The sequence below is a fragment of the Eubalaena glacialis genome, chromosome 8 (assembly GCF_028564815.1).
Source record: "Eubalaena glacialis isolate mEubGla1 chromosome 8, mEubGla1.1.hap2.+ XY, whole genome shotgun sequence".
Classification (NCBI taxonomy): domain Eukaryota; kingdom Metazoa; phylum Chordata; class Mammalia; order Artiodactyla; family Balaenidae; genus Eubalaena; species Eubalaena glacialis.
Window position 1 is genome coordinate 69,388,109 of NC_083723.1, and position 14,877 is coordinate 69,402,985.

At 34.5% G+C, this 14,877-nt stretch overlaps 1 protein-coding gene across 3 annotated transcripts in view; it reads right to left on the reverse strand.

Annotated features, from left to right (window-relative positions):
* Positions 1-14,877, reverse strand: part of PPP1R9A (protein phosphatase 1 regulatory subunit 9A) — a 320,149-nt gene that overhangs the window by 124,608 nt on the left and 180,664 nt on the right. For all 3 annotated transcript variants that reach the window (XM_061198553.1, XM_061198552.1, XM_061198551.1), the window contains exon 4: positions 10,256-10,376. In XM_061198553.1, the coding sequence (XP_061054536.1) occupies positions 10,256-10,376 (121 nt within the window). The remainder of the gene's footprint in view (positions 1-10,255; positions 10,377-14,877) is intronic.

Below are 14,877 nucleotides of genomic sequence, written 5' to 3' on the forward strand. Positions count from 1 at the left end.
TATTGTTTGATACTCCTTTTTAAATTTTTTTGGATTTTTAAATTGAACTCTAGTTGATTTACAATTTTGTGTTAGTTCCAGGTGTATAGCCAAGTGATTCAGTTATATATGTAGATAGATAGATAGATAGATAGATTTAACAATGAATCCAGGGATACACCATACACATAACATGATGACAAACAATTAAACACAAATGCATGTGCTACAGTCTATTACATTTAAGGGTACAGAGGCCAAGAGTTCAGCTGGGATCAACTAATGGCAGTTAAATGGTTTCATTGAGGAACTGGACACTAAGCGTAGCCTTGAAGTAGAAGGTAATAAAATGTTGAGAAAAATATGATTCTGGGTAGGGTGAAGAGGATGAAAGGAAATGTGGCAGTAAGAAAAAAACCTGAAACTTAGAACCCTCAGATCTAAATTTCAATCCCAAAGTTTTCATTTACTGATAATCTAAAAGAAGTCCCAACTGCTGTTTCCTCATCTCTATGTTGTTAATATTGTTAAATTTGTGTGATGTAGAGAAACACAGAAAGGAATTACTGAAAGACAGAAAAAGAAAAGAAGGAGAAAATAGATGGCAGACTGGGAGTGAAAGTTTCTGCAAAGGAGCCTTGGAAAGAGAGAAAGAAATCTGAGGTAAAGTAAACCCAGACCTAGCCTCCTATTTTGCAAGCATAGTGAACGTTAAGAATGAATAAGAGGGCTTCCCTGGTGGTGCAGTGGTTGAGAATCCGCCTGCCAATGCAGGGGACACCGGTTCGAGCCCTGGTCTGGGAAGATCCCACATGCCGCGGAGCAACTGGGCCCGTGAGCCACAACTACTGAGCCTGCGCGTCTGGAGCCTGTGCTCCGCAACAAGAGAGGCCGCGACAGTGAAAGGCCCGTGCACCGCGATGAAGAGTGGCCCCGCTCGCTGCAACTAGAGAAAGCCCTCGCACAGAAATGAAGACCCAACACAGCCAAAAATAAATAAATTAATTAATTTAAAAAAAAAAAAAAAGAATGAATAAGGGAGATGGATGGCTTGAGCTATAGAGTCCCAGACCTTGGTAGTAAACAACTCCAAATTTACAAAACCAGAAAAGCAATGAGTATTTGAAGAAAAGATGATGGATTGGGGGAAAAAATGCCACTTAAAATGCACACCATTACCAATAAGGTAGAACAAACTTACAACCATTTTCCTGATACTGGATGGGGGTTAGAAAGGGATATCCTATTTAAATGTATGTAGCATGCAAAATATTAAATGTAAATTAATGATACTATACCTATTACAGCAAAATTTTAAAATGTGTAATTGATAGTCTCTTTCTTTACAATGCATTTTGATTGTTTTATTTCAGCAAAAGTTTATTTATATGCTTTCACTCATTTACCTCACACCACAGTTTTCTTAATCCTGTTTTCTATAAAACCTTAAGTTTCTTCAACTATGAATTCCTGAAACAATTAATCCTTAGTTTAGATAGAAAAGGTCTACTATAACTACCATGTATGCTGGTTGTAAAGATCAGCAAAAATCGTATGTAAAAGGATTAGTGCAGTAACTGACATATCATACAGCCTTAATATACTGCAGTTTTAGTAGTTATTATTTTGACTCAGATGTGCAAGGAGGCTGGGGAAGGAAACTAACAGAGACAATAATGTACTTTTCCTGAGTGAAGTAGAGAGTATGTACTTAAGAAATAACACTGGTATCCAATGTGAACAAGATCCTGGGTTACGACTGGCAAAATATGGAGAGCAACTACATGCTGTTATTCAGAAAGGCTGCACAAACAAAGTGACAGTTGCAGAAGAATAATCTTGGGACCAGGATAAGGATAAACTGGGAAAGATCAGCTGAAAGAAGCCCACAGACACAACGAATAAGAGAAAGACCTGGCCCAGAGATGTGGCCCAGAGAATGAACACAAAAGAAGAATCTGAGGGACATTCCAAAGAAAAAAAATATACAATACAATAAAATATTAATGGGTAAAATAAATGAAAGAATAAAAGATGACTAGAAAGTTTACATCTAAAGTGATGAAAAACAATCAACACAGAAAACACAGGTTGTTCATATCAAGGGAAAGAAAAAAGAATAAGGAAAAGAGGAATTAAATTTCTTTTATGATGAATTTGAGATAAAAATAACATATACGTGAAATAAATGAATAGGTCTACATGCACTGAGACTGGGATACAAATTTGGGAGTAATTTATACAGTCATTTTTAAAAATCAGTTCATTGGCTGAATACAAAAATGAGGTCAAGAAGCTCAGCTTGGAAGGGAAGCATTCTTACAATGCAGGGTGAAAAACAGGAGGATCTATATAGAAGGAGAACCTGGAAAGCCTCTCTTTCTCTCTGTCTCTCTCACAAACACACACACACAGACACACACACACATACACCAACAAAAACAAAGAAACAAAAAAATCAAGGAAAGGGACATGGATCTCATTAGAAATAAATGACTATAATGACACTGAGAAGTTTAAGATTAGGTCTAAGAAAAGGTTACTTGGATGTCTCAAAAAGTAGGTAAATAATTTTTAGAGCAATAAATTTGACAGAACATTAAGGCTCAAAACTAAATACAGAATTTTATTGTGTTAAGTTTAAAGTTGCACTTTAAATCTGTTTATTGGACTTGATCATTTTTGTTATCAGAGTGGGGGAGTAGAGGAGAAAGTTCCTTACAGTTAAGAAGTAAAGCCAGTTGGTATGGACTACTTATTTGTAAAGATTAGCACTAAAAGAACAAATGATAACACAGTTGTAAAAAAGGCAACAGGAAAAAAGCACACTGAAAATAATTTATAAAAAAAGAAAGAAATACAAGCATCCAGTAAACATCTTAAAAGATGCAAAAACAAGAAATTATCAAATTATTCAAGATTTTATAACACAATATTCAATCTTAATCTTAAGGGTGCAGTAGATTACTCTTCGACACACTCCTGGGGAATACAAATTGAACAACCTTTCTGAAGGGCAGTTTAGCAATGTGTTTCTAAAGCATTTAAAATGTAATGCACTTTGACATAGTAATTCCGCTCCAAGGAAGTACTTTCAAAGAAATAATCAGAGATATTCACAATGATTTTTATATAAAAATGCTAACCTGATCAATACCTTGAAACAACATACTAGTATAACAATATGAACAATAAATGGTTCATATATATAATACTACAGCATAATATATCCTTAGATATATTCTATTGTTAGAAAAGTATTTAGTAACGTTATATAGTATAACATATTATTTGAGCATAGGCTCTGGAATAAGATATCTTAAGTTCATAGCCAGGCTCTGCCACTTATTTGCTGTGACTATATAAGAGGAGCCATTGTTCCTTATATCTAAAACAGAAATAACAATAATTTTATATATTTAATCAGGGCTATTAGAGGGATTAAATAAGATACAAAATATAAAGAACACAGCATATTGCCTGACATATAGTAAGCGCTCAACAACTATTATCTTGATGAATAAAATGTACAAAAACCCATAAAGCTATATATTCACTGATTTTAATCTCGTTAAGTAAGTAAACAAAGGCATATGCACAGAAAAAACTCTGGAAGAAAATTCACCAGCAGGATTTTAAGAGTGGTCAACTCTACATGGTGCGATTACATGAGATTTTTATTTTCTTCTTTACATTCTTCTACATTTTCCAAATTTTCAACCATGAACATGTATTACATTTATAACTCTAAAATGTTCTCTAAAATTAGCACATGCTTATTTGACAACTGATGATGGCATTTTACAGTGACTGTGGAAATAGTCTAAAAAGTTTTCCTCTAGACTGAAGCATTATAGTTCCTTGTTCTTTATTAAAGATGCATATGTGAATAACCATAAAATAACTAGACTAAAGGTTCTGGACTCAAAGATCTATAATATCTAACCCAAAGCCAAAAAGACATTTTCTCAAAAATGTAACAGATGGGAGAACTCATACAAATGGTTTTGAGCTTCTGTTTTTCAATAGAAATTTTACAATGTTTATCATATACAATTAACTTAAGCAGAAAATAAACAATATTGATATTTATATTATAGCACTTCCTAATTTTCTTAATTCACCTATGTCAATGTCCTTATGTTCATGCACATCCATGAGTCTAAAATTAGAAAAAAAAATCTGGAAAAAGTTCTAAATGGAAAAAAAAAAACCCTGTCAACCTAGAATCCTATACACAGAGAAAATATATTTTAAAAACTCAAAGGTGAAACAAAGACTTGTTCAGATAAACAAAGCTGAAAGAATTCATCACGAGCAGACCTGGTGATATAAAGGACCTCCCTCAGGGAGAAGAAAAGTGATGCTAGGTGGAAATACGGATTCCACAAAGGAATGAAGAACACTGGTACTGGGCTTCCCTGGTGGCGCAGTGGCTAAGAATCTGCCTGCCAATGCAGGGGACACAGCTTCGAGTCCTGGTACTGGAAGATCCCACACGCTGCGGAGCAACTAAGCCCATGCGCCACAACTAATGAGCCTGTGCTCTAGAGCCCACAAGCCACAACTACTGAGCCTGCGTGCCACAACTACTGAAGCCTGCATGCCTAGAGCCCGTGCTCTGCAACAAGAGAAGCCATCGCAATGAGAAGCCCACACACCACCATGAAGAGTAGCCCCCGCTCTCCTCATCACCTCAACTAGAGAAAGCCTGCACGCAGCAACGAAGAACCAACGCAGCCAAAAAAAAAAAAAAAAAAAAAAAAAAAGAACACTGGTGCTGGTCACTGAGAAGACAGAAGATAGTCGAGCTTTAAAGCATTCCATGCAACAGGAAGAGTGGCAACAGACATTTGACTGAATTTGCTCTCTGCATTCAGAGCCCAGTGTAAGAAAGGAGCATCCCATAACTAAATTGCAGGTTTCTGATCCTACATAATTCTTCCTGCCTGCCTTAATACAGCAAGCATTAAGGGGATGAAGAGAGTTCAATATTATTTGATTATTATTTTCATTAAAAGGGTATTAATTTTTAAAACTTTTTTTCTCATTTCAAAGTGATAAATTCATTACAGAAAGGATTTGAAAATCTGATACAAAATTAAAACTAGGAAATAAAAGCCACCTTTAAATTAGAAAAGAGGGAGGGAGGGAAGTTCTACAGAGTTTGCTATTTTATTTGAAGGGCATTTCAATTTACTTTTTAGAGGTAAGTTGTGTGGTGATTAATGTGGAGACAAACTCAAGAAACTGTAAAAATGAGCAGAAGAAGGAGGAGACGTAGAAACGATTGGACAGGGGTGACAGGAATAAATAATATTGGTTACAAAAAAGGGCACCTGTTCAGGGTTACTGCTACCATGGACGGACCCTACAAACCACAAGGTCATGAACCAGCAGGGTCCTTACTACATAAGTGGTTATTACGGTAGGGAAAAGTTTTTTGGCATCTGATACCCACTTTGCTTGAATCTCTTACCCTGAGAGAAGGTAACTTTTAGATGCAACCTCACTAGTAGTAGTTGATAATACCTCTCAAATCTTGGTTCATAATCAGAAGCACAGAAAAGACAAGGGATGAGTCCTGGTGGTAAAAATTAAATGGACGACTCTCTGCATTAGACCACCCCAGAGTAGAAAGAATACAGATAACAGACTTTCCAAAAATTTTCCAGAATAGCAGAGGAAATAGCCTGTTTTTCCCTGGGAACACTGTCTACTGGAATGGAATTTACAGGAAGGTAGCTGGCTAGTTTGTAAAAGGCATCTAGTCCTGGCCATTTCTTCAACGTTTCCATGTGCTCATAAACACACGTGTGCGATACGACTGCTCTTCCACCTCAGTCTGATGTTTCTGAAATCCCTCAATTCTGAATCTAAAAACCAGAATCAGTGGGGGTAAGGCTAGTAAAAATATCTAAGTTGGAGTACTCTGGAGTTTGTTTAATGTCATTGGGTAGTTATTTATTGACATGATGTATCTGGGATGGGGAAACAAAAACAAAAATCCTACCTCACGGGGCTTTATGTCAGCAAAGCAACCAAGGATGAATGAAAAGGAAACAAGCTGGAGCAACATTAACGCTGGACAACAGAGAGTTTTCCCCAAAATGCTAGACAGCAAAGTGTTAAATGCATATGAAAATACATATCATAGCAGTAATATCCCAAAACTCTCTAAGGGGTGAAGATGCTTAATTAGAAGAGTGACAAAAGAGTGTGTGTGCAGAGAGGAAACCACTGACTAAGGAATTAGGATATATGGACACAATGAAAACAGAAGTTCCCATTCAGGGCTGTCCCAGGCTTGAGGATACCTCATGGGGACACACAGGTCCTGCAAGGAGGGAGAGTTTGCTGCAGGGTAAGCAGAAGAATAGGACTCTTCATCTGTTTTATATGTTAGTGTTACCAGAAAGATTGTCCAAAATGATTAAAATCGTTTAAACCAACACGTGAATGAGGATAAACTACATTGCACCTTAAGTTCAAATTTGATTAGCTTTTCCAAAAAACTGAAAAATAAACAGGACAGTGTTCTAAAATGACAGTGTTCTCAAGCAAAAGCTTGAGAAAAAAACATAAGGACCCAGAAACAAAGCAGATTTTAAATGCATTTTCAATTTGCCTCTTTAGCCCAGCATTATTAATATCTTTTGTCAGTTACCATCCACATGATTTATTCTACTATCAGCATTTTCAATTGTGCTATTATAAAATTCATTTTGCTTTATAGATTCATTAAAGAGGACTGGAGAAATAATTAGTGTGTTAAAGTGTCCTGTGTACATTCATAAAATTATGGCAGCAAAAACTAATGGTTAATATATGTAGTATTATTTTAATAAAAATTTAGAACTAACACAGAAAGTGTAAATGGCTATCATGCCACTCAGCTAAATCACAAGATAAACTGTAAGAGGCAAAGTAGCCAAAAAAAAAAAGGAGGAGAAGAAAAGAGCAGAAAAAGAAAAATGTTAGGTCCCAGTACTAAATGTCTTGAAAGAGATTAAAGCACAGGTATTCACTCATTCAACAAATATTTACTGAGCACCCCCTACGTTTCAGGTGTCATATGAAAAGATACAGACAGATGTGAAGAGACATTTAGAATGTTAAGACATCATATCAAATAATAAGGAAGACTCAAAACTTTTTAACTATACTAGATGACTCCGGAGATAAATATCCATGGCAAATTTTTAGAAGTACTCAAAATGTGATGAGTTTATGAGACATGTGGAAGGGGTAAAAGCAACACAACAAAAACGGCTTCTTGTATTGTGGGTGGGATGGGCAGAGGAGGGAGAAAAGAATTTCTCTATATACCTGTTTATTTGACATACCTTGAAGGAAGTTTGCCCAAATCTGAGATTAAATTGAAATCACTTTCTTAAGTAAAGAAGAGTTATTAAGAAGCTAGAAGCAAGCTAGAAAGCTATAATACAGACTCAATCTTTTAAAGCTAAAAGGAACATCTAACCCAGAGCTTTAATTCTGTCCACAACTAAGGTCTGAAGAGTAACTTTCCCAAGGCCACATGGTGATAATTTTATTAATTTTAGTTGCAGTTTAAAATATATAAAATATTACATATTCCCTATACAAAATTAAATATTCCATATTAGATGAAATTAAAAAAAAAAAAACACAGACTAGAGCCATTCAACACTTTGGTGTTTATTAAATCCAGGTTTTCTGAGAGAGAGAAAGAGAAAAAAGAGAGAGACAGAGAGAGATGGGGGCGAGGTGGGGGGAGTGATGAAAAGAATAGAAAACATATCCACACAAGAATGGCATTATACTAATCATACTGTTTTGTAAATCCTTAATACAATATCTTTCTATATCAGTTAGTATACATAACAAAACTTTAAAAAATTATTGACTGCAGGCAGCAACCAAGTGTTCCTTTTGTAGTTTTTTAATACTGATACCTTTTAAATAGCAAACATTAAAATACTGTGCAAATGAGCATACCCATAATGGTCGTAATAATAGTGTAATAATTTATTGAGTTGGCCCAAAAGTTCCTTCAGGTTTTTCCATAACATCTTACGGAAAACCCGAACGAACTTTTTGGCCAACCCAATAAAAGATGTGAACACTGCCATAGGTGCAATAATGTGACCACTTATTTTCAAATACACACACACACACACTCAATTTTCATATAAAATGAAAGGTATGGAAAAGATCTCTAAAGTCCCTCTGACCACCAAAATCTTATGATTCTGTACCTATTTCATACATCTTTCTATAGTTTTTCATAAGACTTCCCATAATAACAATTTTTAATAAATTTCAAGCTTATGCCTACTTCAGTCAAGAACAGCTTCATACACAAACAGCACTGTGGAAGGTTTTTTATTTAGATATGCTTATTTAACGCATACAACAATCCTGCAATGTAGAAACCTGAAAATTAAGTAATTTGTTCAATATCCCTTAGCTGGTAAGTAGAGGGTATGAAATTAAGACTCCTGGTCACATGATCCCAAAGATTCTGCTCATTTCATTACATCAAGTTGTCTTTTTTAATATATTCACTGAGGCATTTATTAAGCATCTATTATAACAACAGCAGGATTACTGTACTAGGTAAACATTCATTTAGAAGGATTGAGGAAATGCACACTGGGACTGATAAAGCAAAGTTCTCATATCAGTGTAAATATTATAACTACACAGGAGAACAAATCAGTAAATAGGTTAATAGAAAACAAACCTAATTTAAAAAATGAGTGACAGAAAAACAAATAGTTCTGAGTTTAGAACAACGGGAATCGACTAACTGATGAATACAAAATTCTCTACTTTTTTGTTTTTTAATCAATTTGTAGTTTGGTTTGGCTTTGTGGCTCATTTACTTAAGAGAGGTGATTTATAATAATTTAATATGTTTGAATATTAACAGTAAGAATTATTTCCTATCACTTTAGAATGACTTAAGTTTTTCATAAAGCATGAAGAGAAAAGATACAGATTTTACAAACAAATTTTAGCTCACTTGGAAGAAAGGTTCTAAATTAATAATAGGAAATATTTACTACTACCATTATATAATTCATTGATGGGGCAAAGAGGTTATTTCCTTAACTACTTTGAAAAGGAGGAAGACTTAATAAATTACTTTTAAACACAAAATATTAATATCCCACTTTCTTTGTTTTAAGTGTGATAAACATTCAGTCAGCTGAACATTCACTCAAAACATTCATTTCAGACCGTCTCTGTTCAAGTGTTATGGGAATACAAATAAGGCTACTAGCTAAGATGTGGTCCCTAACCGCATAGAAAGAGATGGTACTGAAGGTGTGGCTTTCTATTTAAATAAATCAATTTAGTTCCTCTTGGGAAACATCCGTATATATAAATATGTTTTTAAAATTATGAAATAAATAATACTACTATTGGTCTCATTGGAGATTCACAAATGATTTTCAACATGGTTTATTATTTCTGGATAAGCTGGTTGAGTGATATATACTTAAACCTTGAAAAAAATCAAAGCCAGTTATTCAATGTTCCTAAAAAAAATAAGATGACATTTCTTTGAATTTGGCACTCATATTTTTGAGTCTACTTTTATTTCTATTTCTGTTTCAGCCCCAACTTGATGCATCAGGAGCCTAGGGTCAGGATTAATCAAATCTTTAAAGATACTTGTAGCTTGAGATGATGAAAGCTAAGACATAAAACAATGACCATCTGATGCTCTGGTGTGCATTCAAATTACCCAAGGTGGATGTTTAACCCTCTCCTAGAGATTTTACTTCCAGATTTAGGTGGCACTCAAGAACCTGTGTTTTTAGACAGAACACATTTTGAGAGAGACTGATCTCCAGAATTACCATCATTGCAGAATTAGTTCCTATTTTCCCTCCTACCTCTGTCATTTTCAGAAGTGCCAGAACTATTATTATTTGTTTTGATATCTCTGAAGTGAAAACTATATGCTGATCTCCACAGTACATATTCTTAAACGATACACATCCATGATTCTGCTCACCTTCACTGGCTAGATAAATGAATGGATAGATACAAAGGTAGACAGATATAGATAACAAATCCATCCACCTATTTATCTAATATACATTAAAGAAATGTATTCTGCCTGCAAATCAGAAAGTAATTCAAGTGTTTTAACATTTTCCACATCTGAGACACACTCTGAAATTCTGTTCTAAAAAGTCAAAAGAAAGCTACCATTGAAAGAAATTCCCAGAAACATTTCCTAGGAGATTTGAGTTATTAACAACAGTAGTTGGCTTACCTGCCATCTCGCTGAGCAGCACCACCTTCCGTCACTGTCTTGACAAATATTCCCAGCTTTTCAAGTCCAGCATCTGCTCCAACACCCATTCCAATAATACTTATACCAAGTCCATCCTCATCTATGAAAAGGGGAAAAAAAAATGAAACAACCTAAGTTTTACACTCATCCACAATTAGCTGCTGAGATCTATTTGCTGCTTTTAATTTTGTTCTTTGTGAACTATGTTGATATGTTTCCTTTGACAGAAATTTTATTCTATGCTGGGGAGCAAAGATGTCAAATTAGACCCCTCAAAAGGCTCATTAGTTTAGTCTCATTTTACTACTGCCGGTGGCTCTTCCATTGTGATCCCTCAAAAAGGTAATAATTTGGTTATTGAGCAATCAATCTGCCTGACTAAATAATATAATATTTCTAAGCACAGACCATACATACTCAAACATATATATATATTATTTAAATAAATGTGATAATATATCTGGAATTTCCCCTTTATTTATGCGGTCTTCTTTTCTTTTTTACTTGGTCCATATTCTCATTCATGTCAATAAGATGGTATGTGTCTCCCAGTACTTTCCTCTGTCCTACTATACAAGCATATAAACATATCATCAGATACGATATATACATTATATGCATATAATTAAATATACATATTATATATGGCTTAATTTTCCTTCTTATTTTCTTTACACAAACAAGATCATATTATACCTACTTCTCTCTGTAGCTTACTTTTCTAATCCAATGATACCTCATGGATATCAACTTACATAGCCTTAAATCACTTATAATGCATAACATTTCATGGTGAGAAGCTGTCGTAACTTATCCAACCATTTCTCTACTAACAGGCATTCACTTTCGTTTCCATTTTATTGGACCTTTGAACAATACTGACAAACACGTTTTTTAATTCACTTACAAATCCATACTTCCAATTCTCCCTCTCTGTGAACACATATATTTTAACATTAATGAAATAAAAGATACACTATTTGCATTCCACATTTTTTGGTTAACATTCAAAGTTATTTTCTGATAGCCTCAAAGTCTTTATAATAATGGTGTATTAGCTGCATAAAAAATAGATGGTATTAGCTAGTCAGCAGTGGTGGATTGTTAAAGGAAAACGGGCTCATGTGCTCAATAGAATACTTGATGCTTTTAAAAGCCTTTTTAGCAATAACCTTTAATTTGCTAAGTATTCTCAACTAGTAATTTTTTGAATAAGGTTCATCTCATTGATTATCAGTTACTGCCAGCTTCTGCTTTAAGTATTTCTAAGTACAACTCATAATCCTACATCTTTATTCTACATATGTTTAAAAATATGTCATTTGGCAAAAGTGATGTGTTTGCTCAGCTGTGTGCTAAAGAAAGCTATGTAGAGTGCTCTCCCTGGAGGAAACGTTTGATGTGATCCCCAGCTGAAGGCACATCCTCATTGATTCTAGGCACAGGTATCTACTGTGAGAACTGCTGACTAAATGAGTGATCACTGGAGACTTTCCTTCCTTCCTTACATTTAGAATATTTGCACACGTCATTTCCCATATTTATTACATTCTAATCGTTTCCCCAGTATAGATATTCATGTTCATCAAGAGGCATTCTCCTGCTAAAAACTTTCCTACATTCATTACAGTTTTAGAGTTTCTCCCCAGAACGAGTTTTCTTACGCACATGAAGGTTAGATCTGTGCGAAGGCTCTTCCTCATTGGTTACATGTATAAAGTTTCTTCTCTCCCACATGAATTCTCTTATGTTTATAAAGGTTAGCTGTATTGCTGAATTATTGCACATATTCATCATATTCATAGGGTTTCTCTAGAGTGTGAATTTGTTCATGTTGATAAAGGGATGAATGATGACCAAAAGCCTTCCCAGTGTTTACATTCAAAGAAGTTTATTTTTCTTCCTCCAGTATGTTTGCTCTTGTGTAGTTTAAGAGATGATCTCTGTAGACTTTTCCACATTGAAAAATGTCATAGGGTTTCTCTCCTGTATGAAATCTCTGGTGTATATTAAGTATTAGCTGAATTCTTATTCATATTCATTGTATTTATAGGACTTCTTCTTCATTATGAATTATCACATGTCAAGCCAATGTTGAGTTCCCATACTTAGTATATTGAAAGGGCTCCCCTCAAATGTTGACTCTCTGTACTATCATGCCATTAAATATAATAGTTACTTCCTGCAAATAACCTGCATGAAAATTATATCTAAGTTTTTAAATCCATTTTCCCTGCCTGGACTCAGGCTTTAGTAAAATTATCTTCCTTCCTTCCATAGCTCCTCTTGACGCTCTAACTGGAAAATTACTCAGATTTGCAAAGCTGAAAACCCAACTGTGGGCAAAACTATTATATTAGCTTGAGCCATCCTCAATTCCATTGCAGACCATGTGAAAGACATGGTGATAACCGAAGGAAAATTAAAGAAAGAGTACAATCAACCCACAGAGACCAGGTGACTAATCTCATCTCTGTACAGCTTCTCTGAGATGTCAAGCATGGGTGAAGTCCAAGCCACAACTTCAAGGCCCTGATTCTTGTGGTTGCACCATCAAGAACCCAGCAGCCATCCTGTCTTCCTCTGTATATACTCTCCTAGGAACAGGCAGAGCACTAAGTATGCAAAGCAGCCAGGACAAGATGGAAAAGACTATAAGGCTGTGTTAGGAAGATGTTATCACCACCCTCTGGAGCTCAGAGCTTTTTTTCTCTACCAGGAAAAAAAAAAAAAATCTCATGTTAAGTTCAGCATTCCCCTCATTGCTAGTGAGATTTGAGCTTGTATTCATATGAACTTGGGCCATTAGATTTCCTCTGAAGTAAAGTGCCAACTTTTCTAATGAGTTTTGCCTGACTCTTTTTTCCTCATCATTTCCAAAGACTCTTAGAATATTATAGCTATTAACTCCATGTCATCTATAATGAATATTTCCCCCTTCAAATGTATCACTTATCTCTTGGCTTTGTTTGACAATATTGCCTTTAAGAGTTTAAAATTTTGGATGAGTGAATTGGTCCATCTTTTCTTTTATAATTTCTGATTTTCCATTTTGGTTAAGCCCCTCCTCCCACAAGCCCAGATGATAAATGTAGACATAAATTTTCATCAAATATCTTTGTCATTTTTAATATTTTATTATTTAATTCATGTAGTTATTTTTATATATGATATAATGAAAATGAAGTTTTCCAACTTAATACTCTTTCAGATAGATGCTTTATGCCAGAACAATTTGTAAAGCACCCTGTTACTTCTAAATTAGAGTATCTTATGTGTCATGTTATTAAATTCTCATGCACACTAACATCTTTCCCTGGACCTTGTATTTTGTTCCACTGATCAACTGCTATATGTATACAATTTGTTCTGATTATAGAGGCTTTACGTTACATTCAGATATTTGGGAAGTTAAATCCTTTCACATTCTTTTCCATACTTCCCTTAGGTCTGTATTTTTCCATATACAATTCAGTATTGTATTATGCAATCCCCTCTAACAATGAAAATCTGATGGCAGTTCTACTTGAACCACATTAAATTTATTTATTAATGTATAGGTATAGAAGACAGAATAGAAGAGACTTTCCTATACTGAGTCTTCTCATCCAAGAATACAGAATATCTATTTGCTCAGATCTTGTATCTTTAATAGCTATAATACAACTTTTACAGCTTTAATAGCTACAAAACGACAATGATATATCACCTCACACCTGTTACAATGACTATCATCAAAAAGATAAGAGATAACAAGTGTTGGGAAGGATGGGGAGGAAAGAGAACTCTTGTGCACTCTTGGTGGGAATGTAAATTGCTGGAGACACTACGTAAAACAGTATGGAGATTCCTCAAAAAATTAAAAATAACTACTTCATTTAGTTCTCTTCTAGTTTAATTTTTCTAGTTTAACTTTTACTATGAAATGTAGCATACAAACAAAAGAGTTTATAAAAACATTTACCTACAAAACATTGTGTAAAACAAAAATAAAGCAAACATTCATGTACTAACAAAGACAGAAAACATTACAAATACCCCAAAAGCCCACTATGTAAGCCTCCCTGAAATCATAACTCTTCCTTTGGTAACCATTATCCTAAACATGGTGCTAACCATTCCTTCCTTTTCTTAATACTACTTTTTAAAGCTACTTATTTGTATATTTCTAAGCAATATGCTGTTTAATTTTTCCTGGCTTTTAAATTTAAAAAAATGGAATTGTACTGAATGGCTTCTTCTGTGATTTGTTTCCCACCCCCCCTCAATTTCATGTTTGTAAGAATCATAACACACTGCTACATGGAACTGTGGCTCCTTCATTTTTACTGCTGAGTAATATTTTATGGAATAGATATGCTACAATTTATATACCTTTTCCTATCATTGATGATTACTCAGATTGCTCTCATTTTTGCTATTGTAAGCAATACAATGGCCCACAGCCAAATCCAGCTGTCTTTGTATGGGTCATAAGCTAAGAATGGTTTTTACATTTTTAAATGGATGAAAAGTGTAAGCTTCACTCTTACATTCTCTTTAACCTCAAATGAAAGTGTCTTTTATAGGAACAATTATTGGCCAGTGATGTTTAGTGTAAT